Source organism: Propithecus coquereli, unplaced genomic scaffold, assembly GCF_000956105.1.
Source record: "Propithecus coquereli isolate 6110/MARCELLA unplaced genomic scaffold, Pcoq_1.0 Scaffold862, whole genome shotgun sequence".
Classification (NCBI taxonomy): Eukaryota; Metazoa; Chordata; class Mammalia; order Primates; family Indriidae; genus Propithecus; species Propithecus coquereli.
In genome coordinates, this window is record NW_012154863.1 from 687,062 (window position 1) to 702,824 (window position 15,763).

At 51.0% G+C, this 15,763-nt stretch overlaps 1 protein-coding gene across 1 annotated transcript in view; it reads left to right on the forward strand.

Moving 5' to 3' along the window:
• The window catches only part of CFAP99 (cilia and flagella associated protein 99), a 28,318-nt gene extending 20,766 nt beyond the window's left edge, over nt 1-7,552 (forward strand). The window contains exons 11-15 of the mRNA XM_012664147.1: nt 3,792-3,933; nt 4,197-4,348; nt 5,102-5,307; nt 7,117-7,279; nt 7,436-7,552. Coding sequence (XP_012519601.1) covers nt 3,792-3,933; nt 4,197-4,348; nt 5,102-5,307; nt 7,117-7,279; nt 7,436-7,552 — 780 coding nt within the window. The remainder of the gene's footprint in view (nt 1-3,791; nt 3,934-4,196; nt 4,349-5,101; nt 5,308-7,116; nt 7,280-7,435) is intronic.
• The last annotated feature ends 8,211 nt before the right edge of the window (nt 7,553-15,763 follow it).

Here is a 15,763-nt window from a genome sequence, read left to right on the forward strand (position 1 = left end):
AGTCTGTACCTTACAAACCATTTCTACCTGCACTCGTAGGTCCTTGTTTTCATTTATTTCTGGATTTCCTTTCCTGTCTTTCTTTCTAAGCAAATAATACACTTGTCTACGCACCCGTTTTTACTTCCCCTTTTCCTTTCATGAAAGGTCACACCTTGCTTTCTCTGCAAAGAATAATGTCACAGAAGTCTTTCATCTTTGTGGAAGTGGACTGTCAGGGTAAACTTCTAGGGGAGGGATTGTACAGTCAAAGAGTAACTGGATAGGCGGGAGTTTTTACTGCTGCTGTTGTTTTTTGGAATATGTGGTTCTGTGAAACACAGCCAAACACAGCCTCTTCACGGAGCTTATGCCCGCTTCACTCCCCTGGCGGCAGGAGAGGGGCTGTGCCCGCGCCTCACTGCAGGGTGTACCGGACTGAACTTGTGAATTGTTGCCAATCTCATGGGTGAGAAATAGTATATTGGTATAGTTTTGATTTGCATTTCATTTATTATGTGTGAATTTGAGCAAATATTCATATATTTAAGCCATTTCTGTACTTTTCGTACGAACTGCGCATGTCTTGTCCATTTTCTATTGAGCTTCTGACCTTTATTTCCTTGATTTTATTTATTTAAATTGACAAATGTAATTGTATATATTTATGGTATACAACATGATGTTTTGAAATGAATACATCGTGGAATGGCTAAATCAAGCTAATTACCATATGCATTTTCTCACATATTTATTTCTGGTGACAACACTTAAAATCTACTCTTAGCAATATTCAAGCATACAATACATTGTTATTAACTGTAGTCGCCATGTTGTACAGTAGATGTCATGAACTTATCCCTCCTTTCTAACTGAAATTTTGTATCCTTTTTTTTTTTTTTTTTTTGAGACAGAGTCTCACTGTGTTGCCCAGGCTAGAGTGCCGTGGCGTCAGCCTCGCTCACAGCAACCTCAAACTCCTGGGCTCAAGCGATCCTCCTGCCTCAGCTTCCCGAGTAGCTGGGACTACAGGAATGTGCCACCATGCCCGGCTAATTTTTTTTTCTATATATTTTTAGTTGTCCAGTTAATTTCTTTCTATTTTTAGTAGAGACGGGGTCTCGCTCTTGCTTGGGCTGGTTTCGAACTCCTGAGCTCAAACAATCCGCCCGCCTCGGCCTCCCAGAGTGCTAGGATTACAGGCGTGAGCCACCGCCCCTGGCCCTTGATGTGTTTTAATCAGCTACAGCTTTTGTTTCCGCTTGAGGTTCTATTGCAACAACCTGGCCTTTCCTCTCCTCCTCTGACCTTGCTGCACTGTTCTAGAGCCTTTGGGAGCACCTTTTCTTTTGAGGGGAGAGATGTTTGAGATGTTAAATTTTCTCTGTGTAAGACACAGACTCAGTTATCCTCCAAGGAGCCTCTGTGCCTCATGAAAACAAATACTGATTTCCGTGACTAGCGCTTTTGTTTTTTCCCCCACAGCGACCAATATTAAGCAACAGGGCTGAGAAAGGATATATTTTAGAATCATGAGTGTAACATTGATATATTTAAGTTAACTCTAACATTGTCTTAAACAACTTGAATATATTCTCTTCATTTAAATAATTTTATCCCCCTTTTAATATAACTTGATGAACCACACAAATAACTAGATATGTTGACTAAAACAAATAAAGATCATATAATTACTTGTTTTTAATCCATCACCACCATGAAATTAATCTAGAATGGCTGAGGGGTCTCCACAGCTCAGTCGACCAGCCATGCGAGAGTAGGTCTCACTAAATCCCCTCGGTGAGTAACAGCATGTCACATCTGGTTGTCCTAGGGGACCATTCTTTGAGTACATTTTACCAAGTATTCAGTCAGATTTAGCTGGGCAGCACTTGCAGCATTTTCCCAGTTGGCTCTGGGCACATAAACGCTGTTCAGTGTGTTCCGTGTTTATTTCCGTTTTGAAGGTGTCTCCCTGCGGGTGACTAACAGCTCTGGCCTAATGTAAGCATGGCGAGCAGCCCTCGTGCATGTGGTGCTCTGCGGTGGCAGAATGAGGAGAGGTGGGAACCTGGGTGGACGTCCACCACAGGACCCACGGATGCATTAGGCTGCCTCTGGCCCCTGAGTGACTCAGGCGGCATGGCGGGCTCAAGGTTATGCCAGGGTAGACGGAGCCAGGCATCGGACCCTGGACTCTGACCAGCCAGCTGCTCCACCACTTACCACTCTGGTGGCCCTAACCTCACTGCAGCCTGACCGGATGACCACACGCTCATCGCTTCCCCAGCACCTGTGGCCGTCCCCTGCTCCCGGCCTGGGTATCCCTTTTCCTTCTTCTTCTCCAGCCTGTCCCCCACTCTCTCTGCTGACTCTGATTCCTGTGCTGGGCCCTGTGCTCAGTGTAGCTGAGTGGGCGTGGCTGGCTTCATTTTCCCAGTAAAGAAACTGAAACCCAGGGAGGCAGGGCCCTGACTTGTCTGGGTTTACAGAGGCAGAACTGGTCAGGTGGACAGGGGAAGAACTTAGAATCCTGTATATCTTACGCCAAGCTGGTGCCTTCTGCGTGGGCCTGTGCTGCCTTCCTGGTTCCACATGTACTTCCCAGGAGCTGAGAGATGCTGCCTGGTCTCTTCTCCTTACTCCCAGCCGCCTCCATGCCTGGGCCCTTTGTGATCCTGTCCCCAACAGCATGGGGCACAGGGCCAGTGGTGCAGGATCGTGCCTCCTGGCCCAGGCATCTTTTTTTCTTTGCTTGTTGTTTCCTTACTTGAGATGGGGCTCCTGGTATATTCTGGTAGCCCACTTTTTTTCACCTCATATTTCCACACAAGGATTTCTCCTACTTATTACACAGTTTCAAAAGTAATTTTTTAAATAAACTTTTATTTTAGGACAGTTTTAAAGTTCACAGAAAAGCTGCAAAGTGGAGGTGTTTGCGCATTTGCAGCCTAGCGGAAGTGGCTGCGAAGAATGGTGAATGGAAAATGCCGGTTGTGTTTAGGCTGGAGTTTCTGGTCAAAAGATTCTAGGCCTCCCTTTTGCAAGGTTTCTGGGATCCTTGGATAGGACAAAAAAGGTAGATTTCAATATATTCCCTCTGCTTCCCCCAGCCTTCAGTCCCAGACCTTTCGTTATCAGGTTTCCAGTCTTCAAGCATCTAACCTCAGAACTGCAATTCTTGTGCTTGGGAAAATTGCTAGAATTTGTGACCAGGTAGTCCGAGGTTTCGTAATCACCATCATCATCATAATCAATGCATTCATTGTATTCGATAAATATTTACTGAGCCTATATACTACATGTTTTGGGCATTGCTCCAGCTTTGAGGATAGAGCAATGAACATGACAAACAAGGTCTCTGCTCTCAGGAAGCTTAAAACTTGTTATGGGAAAAACAAACATATTGATAGGGAAATTAAAAAAAAAAAGAAAAAGAAAAGCTGCAAAGATAATACAGAGTTCCCATATCCTCCCCACCCAGTCCCCTCTGTTGTGAACATCTTACATTACCACGTGCATGAGGTTCCTAGGCTGCCGTAACAAAGTGCCACAAACTGGTGGCTTAAAATGACAGAGATTTGGGCCCCCGCCCCCCACACCAGGGGCACTTTGGGAGGAAGGAGGAAGGATGTAAGCTGGAAATCCGCCAGCAAGCCCAACCTTGACTAATGGGGTTGGCCCTGGGTTCCAGGTGTTTCAGGGCTAGGGCCTGGGTCCACCCTCAGACCTCATGCTGCTCCCTGGGCTGGGGCGGGGTTGGGGGACAGGAGGCCCGAGCTCTCACTGTGGCGGGTCCACTGTCCCCGCAGACAGCCAAGCTGATGTTGCAGTGTGCCAAGAGGCGCCTCCAGGAGGACAGGTCCTTGAAGGAGCAGGTGGAGCAGGCAATGGAGTTGCAGAAGAACATCAAGTTGGCCCAGGCAAAGCTTGTGAAGGGCCGAAGACAGATAGGTATGGTGGGGAGCCAGGCACCACGAAGCCCTGCCTAGCTCCGCTCTTCCTGCTCAGGCGCTGAGCTGGCAGCCTGCCCTGAGGGAGCTGCTGTGGTCAGTGAGGTCTGGGTGCCCTTGAGGGAGGGCCAGGGTTGGGCAAGCTCTCCCAGGTGGCCACGCTGAGGTCAAAGGCCTGACTGAGCAGCTCCCGGGGAGGTGTGTCCCTGCCCAGCACCTGCCAGGCCGCTCACTGGCCCCCTCAGCATGCACTGGGCCCCCAAGCCCAGGAGGTGATGGAGGAGAGCCAGGAGCTGCTGCAGCGCAGCGCAGAGGCTGCCAGGGAGGAGCAGAGGCAGCGCTGTGAACTCATCTCCCAGCTGCGTGCACTGGAGACACGGCCTACACGCAAAGGCAAGCTCGTGGACCTGACCCAGGTGAGGACTCATGGCAGGGCATATCCAGAATTCCCACTGAGGCCAAAGGCAGGTCTTGCCCCACCAAAATCCACCTGGCCGCTGATCACCAGCCATGGACTCGGCACTCCCCATGTTGCAGACCTCGGTGTGCCCCCATGAGTTCACAGTCCCACCAGTGAGGCAGACACTGAGTGGGTCCTCTGCGATCCCTGGGGGAGGGGCCTGGGCCCTGGGGGTGGCAGGGTAGGATCCAGGAGGCCACTTGGGAGCTGCATGTTGGGGGAGGCCCAGGGACTTCCCAGGCCCGAGGTGGGAAGGGCTGAGTGGGGAGAGCACAGGTGTTCAAGGGCCTACGGCTGGACGGAGCAGGAGGCGGAGGCCTCCTGGAAGCCTGTGTGAGAAGGCACAGGGAGGGCCAGGCCTGGGAGGGCCTCGGGAGCCCGCTGCAGGGGCTGGCCTGACCCTAAGGGGTGTGGGGAGTCGGATGAGTTTTCAGCCCCAAGCCCCAGCGGTCCTGGCTGGTGAGATGGTGGTGAGCTCCATCTGGGACCTGCCACAGCGGAGGGGCCTGCAGGGCACACTCCAGGTATAGCACTGCAGTGCGGGGCCCAGGCTGGAGAAGCTGAAGAGGGGCACGCCGTACAGGCAGTATTGACACAGAGGGAAGCCTCCTGGCAAAGGGTAGGCCTGTGGAGCAGGGGAGGGGCATGTGTGCCCCCCGCCTGAGCCTGGCACAGCTCCCAGTGTGGGGCCTCTCCTGCTACCCGACAGATCCCTGGGTATGGCCTGGAAGGGGAGATGTCTGTTGTTGAGATGCGAGAGCGGCTGGCCCTGCTCAAAGAGACCCAGCAGCGGGAGGAAGAGGAAAAGCGGGATCAAATCATTCAGGGCAAGCGCACCAAGAGCCAGGAGCTGCAGAACACGGTGGAGCAGATTTCACTGTGCCGCGCAGCCATGGGGAGATCCGCGGCCTTGAGGTTGGTACCAGTACCACAGGCCCAGGGAGGAAGCCTCCAGGTGGGCAAGAAGCATGCCTTTGCACCCTCCTGGTGGGTCTCCTTGCCACACCACACCACCCTCCTGCCCAAGCAGTTCCCTTGCAATAACTCCCCCACCCCTATTATTTTATTAGATGATTTTTGGGCATATAGAAATGGTTAAAAAATCATGTCCCCATGGCTTAGCTGGCTGTGACTTAGAAGCAGTCATTTTGCATGTAGGTCATGGGTAGGACTTTTTGCCTTATATGCTTCCTCTAGCTAGCTAGCTATTTATCTGACAGCAGAATCATTTGGAAGTAGTTGCAAGCATCAGACTCTTCACTCCAAAACACTTTAGCATGCATCTTCTAAAAAAAACAATTGTCCTACATAAAGCACCATGACACAACTAGAAAATTTAACAAAAATTACCATCATCTAAATATCCTGTCCATATTCACATTTCTCGGGGCATCCAAAGACTGTCAAAACTTTTTAGAGACTGTTTGCTGTAAATTTTATTTTCTTCTTAAACCAGGATCTAGTTAGGGTCACACATAATGCACACTCTCACATGTACCTTTTTATTTGTTTTGGGGACACTGTGGTGACTTTATCCAGCTCCATATGGCTGTCCTGTGGCAGCCTGGTCGGGCACGGGATGGGTAGGCATGTCCCCTTCCCCTCCTCAGCCCCATCGGACTGCAGTTTGAGCCCTAGCCTGATCCACAGAAAACCTCATCACTTTCCAGCTGCTGACCTTGGCCTGGCAGATCCCAGATGCAGTCCAGTTGGTCTTAGGGTGCCTCCAAGGGCCCAACTCCAGCTAACAAAGATCCTGGAGCCCCCTCATGCATGCAGCCAGACTCAATGGCACTAAATCACCAGGAGAGTTTTAGTGGGTAGGTGACCTGGACAGTCAGCCAAGAGCCATGGAGACAGGGAACAACAGGGAACAGCACATGCAAAGGCCCCAATGCTATGAAGTGCACTTACATCAAGGCCAGCAGGAACAATATGTATTATATAATCTGAAGGAATAATGGCCTATGTATGGAAATATTTGCAAAGACATCACAGTATTAGTAGTGGTTTCCTCTAGGCAAGAGGCAAGGGGAGTGTGAGATAAAAGGCACATTTTTACCCCAATTATAAATATAGTTAGTATACGTGTAATACTTTCTTTAAAAAATGTTAAGTAGGCCGGGCGCGGTGGCTCACGCCTGTAATCCTAGCTCTCTGGGAGGCCGAGGCGGGCGGATTGTTTGAGCTCAGGAGTTCGAGACCAGCCTGAGCAAGAGCGAGACCCCACCTCTACTAAAAATTAGAAAGAAATTAATCGGACAACTAAAAATGTATAGAAAAAATTAGCTGGGCATGGTGGCGCATGCCTGTAGTCCCAGCTACTCGGGAGGCTGGGGCAGTAGGATCACTTGAGCCCAGGAGTTTGAGGTTGCTGTGAGCTAGGCTGACGCCACGGCACTCACTCTAGCCAGGGCAACAGAGTGAGACTCTGTCTCAAAAAAAAAAAAAAAAAGTTAAGTAAAAAGAGCAAAAGGGTAGAGGCGCTAGCAGCACCCCCACCCAACCCCCTGCACAGTGATCCTGACAGGGAGCCCCCCCCCCCCGCCCCGGCTTGGGCGCCCCCCGCCACGACTCCCCACCCCTGGCATCCGCTCCCTGCACCTAAATCATTCTAGTGAACCTCTCCAGCTGCACAGCCCGGCAGCCCAGCGTCTCCTGGGTCCGTGTCCGCCTTGGCCGCCCACTGGCCGGCTCCTAAGCGCCCGCCCTGTCACCCGCCAGGTGGGAGAAAAAGAATGCACTCGCGAAGGCCCCCGGCGCGCCCACCCAGGACGAGCGCGTGCTGGAGCTGCGGCGCAGGATCGCAGAGAGGGCTGCCGAGCGCCGCAGGCAGGCGGCCCTGCTGCACTCGTCGGCGCCGCGGCCCGCGCGCCCCAAGCCCCGGGTGAGACGGCGGCCGGCGGCGGCCGGGGTCGGGGAGCTGGGGGCGGCTGCAGGGAGGCCTGGGTGTGCAGAGATGGGAGCCGGGGATAGGCGCCCGGGCGCGGCGAAGGGCGGGGCACGGTGTCCCCATCCGTTCAGACGCCGCTCCCGCCCGCAGGCGCAGCTGGAGGCGCGGCACTGGCTGGAGCTGGAGCAGAGCCGAGAGCGCAGGATGTGGGCGCGGCAGCAGGGAGGCTCCTCCCGCGGGCCCGAGCGCCGCCTGGAGGCGGCCTGAGCCGGGCCGAAGAAAGCGCGCGGTCCGCCGGGGGCGCCTCCTCTTCCTCAGCCGCGCGCCCTCGGCCTCAGGCCCCTGCCCCGCACCCCTGTTGCACGCCTCACCTCTCCGCTGTCCCCACCTCCCCAGAGCAGGGTTGCCGGATAAAAGGCATGACGCCCAGTTATTGCGTGGGACAAACTTACGCTAAAGAGGTATCCGCTCCTTGTCTGGAATTCAAATATAATTGGGCATATGCATCTTTATGTGCCAAATCTGGCACCGTAGCCCAGATCCCAGCCCTTTCCTAGGGCCACCGCAAGACATTCCTGGCGACCCCGCCCCCTCCGGAGCTCCCGGAACCCCACCCTCCGCACGTGGAAACCTGCAATCCCCACCCTCAGCCCGGAGCCCGGGGGCTTCACTTAGGGAACGCCCAGGATTGGGTATGCGATTGTGCCTGTGCGTTTGGCTGGGGACGTAGCCAACATTCTTGAGCACTATCTCTGGACTGGCTCTTCACGCGCCTCGGGGATCCTTTTCACGATCTCCGGGAACATAGGACTAGCCCGCCCCCTTCTGCTGAAGAGGCCACTGGCGCCCCAACAGGTGAAGTGACTTGCCCAGAGAGCCAAAACCCAGAGCTAAGCCTAGGTTACTTTAGAGTACCCTCCCCCGTTCCCTTTCTCCAGCATCACTGAAGGAGCCTGGACCCAACAAGGTTGGGGCCACGTGGGGCTGGAGCTCACTCAGCGCGGACACCAGGATAGATTTGTTTTGTACTGAGCTGGAGAAAGCTCCACCTTGAGGACAGGCTTCCAGAGTGAGTGCCTGCTTGTGAAACACAGCCTCAAGACAAAAGCACATTATGCTGCAGCTCCCAGGAAGTAGAGAAAACGGGAGAGTCCATGGAGTAGGGAGCAGTAATGGAGAGGCTGGAAACTGCAAGATGGACAGATGTCCAGGAGAGAGATTGCCCCCGCTCATATTCTCCTTGGGCCTGCAGAAGAGGTGGCACTTCAGATAGGGAGGCTAGGCCCCAGGGTACATTCAGACCAGGAAGGTGGGCATTTCTCAGCATTGACAAGAACAGATTAAAGGGCCAGAGTCCTACCCCAATACTCTGCATTGTATCAAAACTCCAGGATTTTCTTACAATCCAGGTTGATAAAGAGAGGGATTCCCAACTCTCTGTCGAATTAGAGCTGGGGGCAGATTAAATTTCATTTAAAGAAAAACATCACATCCTGTGTTGTGTAATTCAAACCCATTTCATTTGATATCAAGGGAATATGTTGATGATGACTGGTCTAGAGAGTCCATCAGGAGCTCTGGGGGTTTCAAAAGGAGATTTATTAATTCCCATAACTGGCACTCCAAAAGTCAGGTGGACTTCAGGATGTGCCTGATCCAGGAGCTCTATCTCCAGGCTGGTAGCAGTTCCAGCCTCAGAAACATAGAACATCTGCCCAGTCTCACTGGCCTGAATTGAACATATTTGTGCTGAGCCAGTTCCTATAGTGGGAGAACATCTGCATACTTGCTTGAAGCAATTACTGGGGTAAGAGAGGGAATTACCCTTCACCTATTAGGCTGGCCTCTGGAGCAGAGGGGAGATGTGGTAGCCAACAAACTGATGGTGCTGTTGGCAACAATGCTTGTTGGCAGTCAACAAAGTTCCCTCCTCTGTCCCACCCTCCTGGACTGAGCAGCTGCTCAGAACTAGCTTGAGAGCACCTGGGGCCTCTCCTCCATACAAACCTGAGTGGGAGCAGGTATAAGACCATTCCCTAAAGTTATGGCCTGAGGGTAGGCATTGTGCAGTAGATTCATGGCCAAATGTCTCCCTGTATCCCCACCCCTTATGACTTTTGATTCAAGAGGCCCTTGAATCTGGTCTGGCTTAGTGACTTTCTTTGACCAACAGGGTGCAGCAGAAGTGGCCATGTGCTGGTTGTGAGGCTGGGTCCCAAGTGACCGTAGAGTTCCTACTTATTCTCTAGGAACCCTGCCCAGACCCTGTGTGAGCATAACCAGGGTGGCCTGCTGGGATGAGACACCATGTGCAGGAGAGCCAGTTGTCCCAGAGGCCATCCTAGACCACCTTACAACCAGCAGACCCCAAAATGTGAGGACAGCCAGGAGCAGAACCTTCTCCATTCCCCGCTGACTTGTAGATTCATGAGCAACATTAATGGCTGTTCAAATTATTGAGCTTTAGGGTGATTTGTTCCAAAGCAACAGCTAACTGAAATCCCTCAGGAGCCAAGGGCCTTCATACTAGGGACCCCAGTCTCCCTCTCTCTGCATTGGCTCTTTGAGAAAGAATCATACTACTCCCAGAAAGGGCCAACCAGAGGGCGATAGGGTGCTGAGAATGCTCTTTCTGGATATTTCTTAGCTGGATCTCCTGGGGAATTGACATTCTACCTGAGTGCAGGCTAGTGAGAAGATTCTTGTTGACAGCATCTGAAACCCACTTGGGCAGGGGCTCTTTCTTTGGAGATTGTTAAGGAGCAGATTCAAATAGCCCAGCCATGGCCAGGTGTGGTGGCTCACGCCTGTAATCCTAACACTGTGGGAGGCTGAGGTGGGAGCATCGCTCAAGGTCAGGAGTTCAAGACCACCCCCTGCCCCGTCTCTACTAAAAATAGAAAGAAATTAGCTGGACAACTAAAAATATATAGAAAAAATTAGCCGGGCATGGTGGCGCATGCCTGTAGTCCCAGCTACTTGGGAGGCTGAGGCAGGAGGATTGCTTGAGCCCACAAGTTTGAGGTTGCTGTGAGACAGGCTGATGCCATGGCACTCTAGCCCAGGCAACAGAGCAAGACTGTCTCAAAAAACAAAAACAAACAAACAAAAAAAAACTCAGCCACAGAGATTCAGCTACTGGTGTGAGGGCCAGGAATCTGCATTTAGCTGGTTTCCATGTATGGGACTATAGGAGCACCAAGGTGCCAGTCTTTTCTCCAAGTTGGGGACATTCAGGGCCTGAGGGAAGCGCTACTTGTTACAGAGCAAGTTCAGTGACAAGTGAGGGTCCCAGAAGACTTGAAGGCGACTTTTGAGCATGAAACCGATATTTGTGGTGACTTTTTCAACATCACATCTTCGATATATTAAAGTTACAAACAGAAAATCCTAACATTTCCTTAGGCTGTGAAATGCAAATTACTAATCTTACTTTATTTATAAATTTGGTCATTCTCAGCTATCATTTTGATTAGTCTCGTACAGCCTCATTTATGAACTGAAATTCCCTTAAACATTTTAAACTGCACTTATACATGTAGAATCTAATTTTATTTTTTAGCATTTGTCTGCCTTATTAAGTATTTAAATAATTTTCATAGATGTATTAAATGCCTACATTTCTCCTAAACTTGTAAGTTCTCTTCATTCCAATAATGATCACAAATTTTTAAAATCTCAAACTTTTCAACTTGAAATCACTATCAAAATCAAATACATATTTTACATTGAAATGAGACTTATCAGATACTCTACCGTAACAAATTTTCGCTCTACCATAACAAATTTTCTTACAACTACATAAAATATCAAACAGATTATTTGTAAACTCAACACAAAAACAGAAATTCTCTGGTTTCTAACTGCTTTGTCATTCCCATATATGACACAATCTTCCAGGTTAAAGACACCTCCCCCCCACCCCCAGGAAACAATCCATTCCAAGGCATTAGAGGTAACCACACTGCCTGAAAGTGCCTAAGGACTAGAGATGACGGCCATCTGAGGTCTGGGTATTCTCAAGCAACAGCGACAAGCGGGGCTTTTTTTTTCTGCTTGCTCAACCCATGCTCAAGTCCAGCTCAGGAACTAGAGTGCAAGAAACCCACCAACCGGTTCTCTAGTACAATTCTGGTCTGCAGCCCCCAACCGGGGACTAGCATGCCTCAGTGCAGTGCTGCCTTGAGTCCTCTAACTCTGCACATTCTTCCTCTTTTAGGCACTATTATTATCCCCATATAACAGATGAGGGAACTATTGAGACTGCTTAACCAATGGAGCAGCTTCGATTCAAAACTCAGGAAAGATCCAGGACCTGCATTCTCTTGACCTGCGGAGTTACTCCAGAGGACCTGAGAACTCCGAGAACCAGACTGGGAGTTCTGGTTCTCTCCCCGGGTGGCTTCTTACTTTCCTGACACCCACTGCCCTCGGGATAATCCGAATTTCTATGTAAGCCCTACCACTCCCATCTTTGTGCTGCTAGCACGCTGGGCAGCCGGTGTCTCCCAGTTCCCCCTCCCCAGGCTCTGAACTCTCTCCTCTTTCCTTCTCAGCTTCTAGATCTCTTCCTTGGGGAGACCTCCCAGACATCCTGGTTTAGGGTCCTCTGGGCTCCCGCTGAGGGGACAGGCTGTGCTTCCCCTTCGGTCTCCACCATCAGGCCCCAGAAGAGTCCCACGACCAGGCCTTCGAAGGGACGAGACCAACACGCTCGGTCCAGGGCGTGGCACGAAGGGGTGCTGAAAGGGGGTCAGGCCTGGTTTCCAGACGACGGTCATGAGACCCCGGAGCCCTGGGCACGTTCCTCACAAAGGCTTTGTTCACAGGCGAGGAAACGGAGTCCCGAAGAGGGGCGCGGAATGGCTGGCCTGGGCTAACATCCAGCTCCGTGCCTTTAACCGGCTGCGTCCGGCCAGGAGTCCAGAGGTTGGTATGCGGGGTCGTGACCTAGGAATGGGCAGGCTCGAAGCCCGCTGGGCTCCAGAGACCACAAGCGGACAGACCCCGGCGGCGTCTGGACGGCCAGCGGCCACCGCTGACCAGGCGCTCGGTCGGTCTTCAGACCACGACTCCCGAGAGGCCTCGCGGGCCAAGCGCGCCGGCAGCGCCTCTCGCGCGAAAGTCGGAGCGCCAGCGAGCGAGCGTGGGCGGGGCCGGAAAGAGGCGCGTTTCAAAGTGGTAATAGATGGTTTTCTTGTCCAATAGGATTGAAAATATGCCTCCCTACCTGGCAGGCCGCGGAAGTAGGGGAGGTGGCGGCCAATGGAGACGCGCGGGGGGCAGTGCTGAGGCCTCCGGAGCGGAAGTGGGTTGCTGTTGAGGCGGCGGCGTCTTGCCTGAGGGGTTCTCCTCAGCGGCTTGGAAAGGTGCTTCCTCTTTCAAGTGCGTTGGTTGCGGCGCCCGCGGACCAAACCAGCTGTAAGTAAGGCCAGACTTCTCGGAAAGGGTGCGGCAACTCAGGGCCTGGGCAGATGCGGGGTTCAGGGGGCTTCGCGGCCTGCAGAGGCCTTGGCGCCTGCCTCTTAGGGTGCCGCGTTGCGCGGCTCGACCCAGCTGAGGCCCCGTAGCCCAGCCGGGCCTCCTCGGGACCTCGGACCACCTCTGCCCGCTCCGCACCGCCATCCGCGGGTGCACCGAACCCAGCTTGGCGCGGGCACGGAAATTGGGAGGTCTCCATCTGGTTTTCGGCTCACTCTGGCGGGCCGCGGCTGTGCGGCTTAGTCCGTAACCTAGGAAGGGAAACTGAGGCTCAGGGAGGGGCAGGGACGCACCCAAGGTCACTTGGAGAGTCAGGGCGCGCCGTTCGGTGGAAAACCTGGGCAAGGTTTTTGTTCTCCGCTGACGATGCCTCCTTTGTGTGCTCCCGCTGCCGCCCCACCATCGTGGAGCCTGCGGGTTTGCCGGGGTGTCTGGGCTGCGTGGCGGAACCTTTTCTCGTCTGGGATGGGGTGGATGCAGGCCTAACTCTGGGAGCGCCGAGCTCGAGACCTAGAAGTTAGTAGGGAGTAGGGCCTCAGCTTCCGGGAGTGCTTCTCGGCCGGTCGTTGGTGAAATGTGTGACAGCGACCTGCGGCCCAACTCTACGGCTCGGGCCCTTCACCTCCCTAGCGCGCTTGTAGATAGGTGTTCAAAAATTAGATTCCCAAGACACGAAACACAATATCTGTCGAACACCACTTTTCCACCTCTTGATTCATCGAGGGAGGAGGGAAAAGGATAGAGCTTGGGCAAGCTGTTTTTGTAGGGTTTTGAGCTTTTGTCTCATGCTCGTTGGTGTCCATGGATGGTCACAATCTTAATCTCTGTTATGCTTCTGCACCAAGTTCTTTAGCGAGACCTAGGGTCTCAGCTCTGGAGCTTTGCATTCAACTTAGGCTGCCCAATTGGTTGGGGAAACTGAAGCCCAGAAAGGTGAGGTGGCCTACTGAAGGTCACACAGACAGCTAGTAGGTGGCAGACCGAGTCTAGTTCCTCACTGTAGGATTAGGCCTCTAACTTAAGTGACTGGAATTCTGAGACAAATGGCAATGAAAGGCAGAGATGTTGAAGGGAATCTTTTTTTGTTTTTCCTGGTGATTTGCTTTTTAATGGACAGGGAGACATTGGGTTCAGTTTTACCTAGAGTTTGAGGTGAAATGGGAACAATCGAATGGGAAAGATGTATTACCTGAACTTGAGCCTCCAACTCTGATTCAGAAATCTTCTAATACAGTGTTTATTAATCTTTTCTTAAATTATCACCTTGTGAGGAGCTTTTTAGGCATTGTTTTCCTAATCATTCCCCTCCATGAAATTTTAATGCCACATGTAAATTTATGTATTTTTACATAATGTGTGTATATCTGTGCTTTGTACAGAAAATGAGTAAGTTTTTTTGTGTTCTTTAACAATGTGGTGTTAATATTCTAAGTCAGCATATTTTTTGAGATCTCTGTATGCCTAACTTTCTGCTTGGAATACAGCAGTAAACAAAATAGTTATGGTGGCCAGGCCTGTTATCCTAGCACTCTGGGAGGCTGAGGCGGGAGGATACTTTGAGCTCAGGAGTTCGAGACCAGCCTGAACAAGAGTGACACCCCATCTCTACTAGAAATAGAAAAAATTAGTGGGGTGTGGGAGGCTGAAGCAGGAGTATCACTTGAGCCCAGGAGTTTGAGGTTGCGGTGAACTATGGTGACGCCACTGCAGTCTAGCCTAGGCGACAAAGAGACTGTTGGGGGAAAAAATTGTTACGGTGCTGGCCTTCCTGGAACTGAGTGAGGGTGGAGGGAATGAGATAGAATGCTGGCAATCAGAACACAGGCATACCTCCTTTTATTGTACTTCATGGACAGTGCGTTTTTTACAAGTTGAAGGTTTGCGGGGACCCTGAATGGAGCAAGTTTGTCAGTGCCATTTTTCCAACAGCATGTGCACACTTGGTGTTTCTGTGTCACATTTTGAAGATTCACAATATTTTGAACTTTTTCATTTTTTTTTGATATCTGTTGTGGCTTGTCATCAGTGATCTTTGATGTTACTATTTTAATTGTTAATGCGGTGCCATGAACTGTGCCCACATAAGATGGTGAACTTAATTGATAAATGTGTATTCTGACTGTTCAGATGACCAGCCATTTCCAGTTGTCTTCTTTTCAGGCCTTTCTAGTCCCTGAAACACGATAATACTGAAATTCGGCCAAAAATAACCCTACAGTAACCTCTAAGTGTTCAAGTTCATGTCTTATTTTAAATCAAAAGCAAGAAATGATTACACTTAGTGAGGAAGGCATGTCCAAAGTTAAGACAGGCTGAAAGCTAGGCCTCTTGCACCAAACGGTTAGCCAAGTTGTGAATGCAAAAGAAAAGTTCTTTAAGAAAATTAAAAGTATTAATCCAGTGCACACATAAGAAAGAGAAACAGCCTTATTGCTGACCAAGCAAACCAGCCAGGACATTCCCTTAAGCTGAAGCCTATTTCAGAACAAGGCCCTAATTCACTTTAATTCTTTTGAGGGCCCAGGTAAAGAAATTACAGAAGAAAAGTTTGAAGCTAGCAGAGATTAGTTCTTGAGATTTAAGAAAAGAAGCTGTTTCCATAACAGAAGTGCAAGCTGAAGCAGGAAGTGCTGATGTAGAAGCTGCGTCAAGCTATGCAAAAGATCTAGCTAAGATCATTGATGAAAGTGGCTACACTAAACAGCCAGTTTTCAATGTAGATGAAACAGCCTTATATGGGAAGAAGATGCCATCTAGGACATTTATAGCTAGAGAGAAGTCGATGCCTGCCTTCAAAGCTTCGAAGGACAGGCTGACTCTCTTGTAAGAGGCTAATGCAACTGACTTTAAGTTGAAGCCAGTGCTCATTTACCATTCTGAAAATCCCAGGGTCCTTAACGATTACGTTAAATCCACTCTGTCTGTGGTCTGTAATGGAACAACAAAGCCTGGATGACAGCACATCTGTTTACAGCATGGCTGACTGAATATTTATTT